At 40.4% G+C, this 6,000-nt stretch overlaps 1 protein-coding gene across 14 annotated transcripts in view; it reads left to right on the top strand.

Moving 5' to 3' along the window:
• adgrb3 (adhesion G protein-coupled receptor B3) overlaps positions 1 to 5,340 on the top strand; it is a 111,673-nt gene extending 106,333 nt beyond the window's left edge. For 8 of the 14 annotated variants that reach the window (XM_032540588.1, XM_032540591.1, XM_032540580.1 and 5 more), the window contains 5 exons: positions 441 to 480; positions 1,279 to 1,958; positions 2,102 to 2,137; positions 3,014 to 3,118; positions 4,254 to 5,340. In XM_032540588.1, coding sequence (XP_032396479.1) covers positions 441 to 480; positions 1,279 to 1,958; positions 2,102 to 2,137; positions 3,014 to 3,118; positions 4,254 to 4,493 — 1,101 coding nt within the window. In that variant the 3' untranslated portion in view covers positions 4,494 to 5,340. The remainder of the gene's footprint in view (positions 1 to 440; positions 481 to 1,278; positions 1,959 to 2,101; positions 2,138 to 3,013; positions 3,119 to 4,253) is intronic. The other 6 variants (XM_032540584.1, XM_032540585.1, XM_032540587.1 and 3 more) reach the window with 4 other exon arrangements.
• The last annotated feature ends 660 nt before the right edge of the window (positions 5,341 to 6,000 follow it).

The raw sequence follows: 6,000 nt of genomic DNA on the forward strand, positions 1-6,000 counted from the left end.
CTCCCAGGGTAATGGAGGACTGTTACCAACCTGACCTTTGAAATGGGACACCAGCCCTCTTCATCTAGCACAACGACGCCACTGGCAGATCATAACAATGATATGCCATTAGTATTCTAATGCCCCTCAGAGTGAAATCGTTTTCATGATAGCACAAAGGTGTCAAGGCCCCCTGGTTCAATACAGTCATTAGCAGCGAGCACAAAATACTTCCCAGCTGCTGCAGTTGCATTTTTTTCCATAGATGTGTTACTGACATATTGTTAGGATTCCTAAAGCATTTAAAAATGTAATAGATTTAATAATATATACTATTGATCCTAATCTTGCAGTTGGCTTTTACATACAAAGATGCCTCTTGTTTTGTCTATACACAGTTTAAAGTAAAAAGGCTTTATTCTTTAGCAATACTGACTGATTTAACTGTCTTCTGCCTGCAGACGGACTTTGAGAAAGACGTGGACATCGCCTGCAGATCAGGTAAAGAACAGATGGTCTCTTGTTACCAAGATTCTCCTTGCCTTGCATTTAAAAAAGCAAAAAACCCCAAAGAGATTAGACAGTGCAAAATAGCTGAGGTTACAACACAATTAAAAATCCTCACAGGAGTTTTTTCACATTTACCAAAACACTGACTTTAATCTGAGAACAAAACAGTGCATAAAGGAGCTGTTGGATATTCACTTTACAGCAACAAATGTGAATAACGGCAGCTTTTCCCATATTCTGGCAGTCACACGTTGTAATTATGTTTTTCATTAACATGTTGACGCTGTCATAGAATAGGTGCGTAGGTGCTATGGGTCTCATTTCGGGAAGATTTACTTCCGCGGCTCATACAAGTTCTGATTCATGAGGCAAAGATTAAAATGCTCAGTAGGGAGGACAGGGTGTTCTTATAATCAGGAGGTATTTTTATATAGGTAGCGGCTGTTTCTTATATAATATTTGGTGCGTTACAAGGTTAGGATCCTACATGCTGTATGGCAGGGAGGGAATGTAGCCATACTTCTTCATTTATAGAGATACCGGCTGTTGTGTCCCACTGCATTTAGGTTTAATGTCACACTCAGAGCATATTTACAGCTGGCGGGACAAATTTACATTTGTCCCGCCATTAGTTTTCCCATTGAAGAACCAAATCCTTTGAGAATTGGTTCATATTGATTTGCATTCTCTTGTTCTTTTAGTACTATGTTGGATAATCTTAGACAAACTGTGAGACTACTTTCATTACTAAGAAAATACAACTAATCCTTGTATCACTTTGCCCTGCAGCACTCCACAAAGACATGGGCTCTTGCCGCGCAGCCACCATAACAGGCACCCTGTCCCGCATTTCCCTCAATGATGAGGAGGATGAGAAGATCCCTGAGGGCCTCAATTACTCCACGTTGCCTGGCAACATCATCTCCAAAGTGATTATCCAGCAGCCATCAGCTCTGCACATGCCGATGGGAGTGGGTGATCTGAAAGAGCAGTGCATGGCCGACAGCAACGCTGACATGCGCCGCACTGTTTACCTGTGCACCGACGATGCCATGCGCCAGAGCGACCATGACATGGTTGGCCATGACATGGAGGGCCACTCGTTGCAGGGCCAGATGATGGAGACGGACTACATAGTCATGCCTCGTGCCTCTGCTGCAGCGGGATCGGGGTCGGGCAACATGCCCACCCTCCTGAAAGAGGACACCAAGATGAACATCACTATGGATACGCTGCCACACGAGAGGCTGATGCATTACAAGATGAGTCCTGACTTCAATATCAGCCCATCAGGCATGGACCACATGAATGTGAACCTGGAGCAGCAGTATCCTAGCGCTCCGGAACAGATGCAAAACCTCCCCTTTGAACCACGCACGGCTGTTAAGAACTTCCTCGCTGAGATGGAGGAATCTGCGGGGCTTTCTAGGAGTGAGACAGGGTCGACAATATCTATGAGCTCCTTAGAGGTACATATGCTCATGTGGATGAAGCGCAGAGGATACAGAGCTGCAACCAACACCTCAAATATGCCATACATCCTTTATTAATGTGTGTATATTATGAAACTGATGAACTGATTAACCTAATACCTTCGTTTTTATTTTCACAGAGACGAAAGTCGCGATATTCTGATCTGGACTTTGAGGTACGTAAAAAAAAAGTGTATTTCCCTAGTACATGCATCTTGTTTTTTTGTGCAGATAAAAGCCACTTTTTTCCAGTTGTGTTTGTCATTTGATTTAGTAGTACCTCTTAAGCTTATTGGAGTAGCCTTGACTTAACAAAATTTATTGACATGCTGTGTAGTTACAGTAAAAGCAAGGCTGTCAACTGACAAACAGGGCAACAGTTCTCATCTACATTTTGTCCTTCTTCATCTCCTACACATCCATTAGCTATACGTTGATTTCCAAAAATGTATGCTTTTAAAGTCATTTGCACATTTCACATCTGATTTTACCACTGGTTCAACAATGATTATTATTATATTGGCTTGCAAACACATATCAAAACCCCCTTTGGCAGGTTTTAGCATTTCATCTGCATTATTAAAGCAGGCTTTACTGCATATATATCGTAGGCACTTTCAAAGTAAAGGAAACATGAAGCTTCTGGCAGCGATTTTGGCGTGGGGTGCATTTTGTTTTAGCTCCACTGCACACCCACCTTTAAAATGGGAGTTTGTGCCAAGGTTTGATTATAAGGATTTCCCTTACACCAACAAAACTCTATATAAGGCAATTTGCCACTAAATAATTATATTTAATCTAGATACTCCAGACATTGCATATTAAAATAGGGAAGGCGTTCGGTGTCACCTGTCACCCTAATTTTAATTATCTTGGCGTTTCCTTTATTTTGGCAGTCATTATATGCAGAGACAAGTAGATTTGTTTCAAACCTGGCCTATAAGTAAACTACCATGACACTGACAAATTGATCAGAGTTGGAGGGGGTGGAGAGGAAGATGCATTTCCATTATTGGCTGTTAATACCAAAGAAAAAACCCTTGCCATTGCAGAAAGTCATGCACACCAGGAAAAGACACATGGAGCTGTTCCAGGAACTGAATCAGAAATTTCAAACCCTGGATCGATTTCGAGACATACCAAATATGGGCAGCATGGTGAGTAACAGGCAACCAGGGGGGTGGCATTCAGCCGTTTAAAGAGAGCGACATCAAAATACCCCATAGAAATATCCGGTGCAGGACACGTAATGTGTGATTGTGCAAATGAGCGGTTACAGTATGTAGCTAAAGGGTTAGAGGAACCTTCCTATACATAGTGGGCCGTCCAGCAGCTGGCGGGGGGAGGGGAGGGGGGTGCCCCTTAAAAGCACAGAAGCATTTTCTCTACAAGGCCAGTCTCAGGGAAGGAAGACCTTTGGTAATCTTGTTGCAATAGAGTGCATCCATTCCAATGCAAGGCCATGAATGCACTTTTATTTACATGCACATCTATCTACTTAGCAACCCCATCATTTTTCCATTAATGCATGGCAGATTATTTAACCTATCAACATCAGTAAAAATATGACCTTAAATTCGTTGTTCTCTTACAGCAACTGGGGTGTGTTTTTGTTTGTGTGTGCGTGTGTGTGTGTGTGTGTGTGTGTGTGTGTGTGTGTGTTTTTGAGGGGTGGGTCCTGTCTTGTATTAAAAGTAACAAATAGAAATTGGGCATGTGACCAAACACAGCCAGATTTTTAGACAAAGTCAGCTACGCAGCAGCCTTTTGGCTGCATGTAATCCTTTTTTTCACTAACATTTCAATCACCTCTGCAGCACAATGTAATTTCCTTCCCAATGCTTAGTTGACAGTGCAAGATATTTTTGTATAGAAAACTACTGTACGTTCTCCCTCCCCCTTCCCCCCTACTGCAGAGCTGGCTGCAGACATTAGTATCCATTTTATATTCCCTGACTGGGAGCAGCTTCTCTCTCTTATTCGCGATAGTGTCTTTGGGACTGTCGATGAGAGCCCATTCTGATGAATGGCTCACACATGAAGCCCATCTACAGTACAGTAGTGCACCAGTTTTTTTAGCTTGGGGAAAACACAACTCAGTTATAACTCCATGATAAGCATGGTCACATTTAATACACTACCATTATCCTTTGTTATGTGATGCTTTTCACAAGCATTAATCCATTATTTTCAATTAGCAATGGGTAGGAATTCATACAATGCCCTTACAAATGAACTGACTTGACTGGAAATGTTTTTTGTTTTTTTCGTTTGAAAAATAAAAAAAAACAGTGCAGAGGATGTCATGCCACTAATATCACACCCCACTGGCCATGTTCACAGGACAAGGCAATGCCAAACAAGAACCCATGGGAGAGCTACAATCCAGCCTGTGAGTACCAGAATTACGCCACTATGAATGTACTAGAATCTGACACCAAGGACTCACTGGAGATGACGCCTGCAGAGTGGGAAAAGTGTGTCAACTTACCCTTAGATGTCCAGGAGGGAGACTTCCAAACAGAGGTCTAGAGGGTGAAGAAGAAGAAAATGCAAACTAGAAAAGGAGGAGAAAGAGATGTATTTTGCACTGAATAAAGCAACAGACTTTTCTAACAGCCTTGGCATACATATCTGGATAATACGAGTGTGGCAGGGACATTATGTGCCAATAAAGTATAAGGACTGAGGAGAGAGAAAAAAGAAAAAAAGGGAAAAAAACATCAGTGTTACTTTTTGTATTCTCACTAGTGTACTTAGTGTGGGGCAGCCTGGTGTACAATATTTACCATCATGTGTTTCAAATTATCTGTTGAAGAATTGGCTAAAAAAGGTAATATCTCAAGATGAAACCCCACAAAGCAAATGACATGCCATGTCGTCCCAGCTTCATTGGGTCTAGTTTTGATTTCATAAAACTGGACCCGGGAGCACAATGTATATATTTATGCAGGTTTTTAAAAAGTTTATAACAGTCTGTTTGGCCATTACTACACTTTTTACTTTATAATATAAAACATGGGAGGCAAAGAGGATTTTTTCTGTCATATTAAAATGAATGTTTGTCAAGCTACATTCTTCATTGCTTTAAATGCAATAAAGATAATACTCACTTTTATATAAATAATATATTTCACAACTTTAATACTGCAGAATATGCTTGAAGGATCCCAGCAAGCTCTCTCATCTGCAGCTCTGTATAAAATATTTAAAAAACAAAATGTTGTATGGTGTAAATAAACTTTTGTCTACATATGTTTTACTCGTGCCAATTTATTTTAATGAGAACAAATGCCAACCTGATCAAAAGTTATAGCGAAAAATGTTAACATTTGAAAAGGAATGTAAATAAAAGAGGAAATATGTTCGTACTGCTTCAGAGGTTGTGTCAAGTTTATGTGGTTTGTTGGTTGTGGAATTCATGACTCACTCTGCTTTGTTTAGACCAGGGGTCTTCAACGCTTTTTAGGTCAAGGACCCCTAACCTGAAAGAGAGACGGAGCAGGGACCCCCTACTACGTATATCAAATCGAGATGCATGTTAAATTGTGCCTACAATAATGTGTAGGCCGGCCTAAAGCCTTTACTCATACCTTTTTATGGTGCCCTACAATATTAAGGTACTAAAATAATAATTATTGACATATTCATTTATATTTATACATCATGTTTTAATGTTAGTCATACATTTAGAACAGTGAATCTTTGAAACTTAACTAACTGTATCTGTGGATGCAGATCTCCCCCCCCCCAATAACTGAGGACCCAGACCACCTGTTGAAGATCTCTGGTTTAAAAAAACATATAACTGAATAAAATCTACTGATATCAGATCATTAGTATTAGTAGCAAAATTGAATTGGACTTCTAAGTTAATAACACATGATTGAAAGTGTCCCATGACTTTAAAAAGAATAGGAAAAATGCATCATGCAAACCTTCAGTCTTGTTTCAGAACAGACCTGATTATCGAAAAACGTTCTCTCCAGTGCCCCACTCACTGTCCCGTTATTATTTTTTATCTCAGGTTAGTCATTCC

The sequence above is a fragment of the Etheostoma spectabile genome, chromosome 17 (assembly GCF_008692095.1).
Source record: "Etheostoma spectabile isolate EspeVRDwgs_2016 chromosome 17, UIUC_Espe_1.0, whole genome shotgun sequence".
NCBI classification, from domain to species: Eukaryota; Metazoa; Chordata; class Actinopteri; order Perciformes; family Percidae; genus Etheostoma; species Etheostoma spectabile.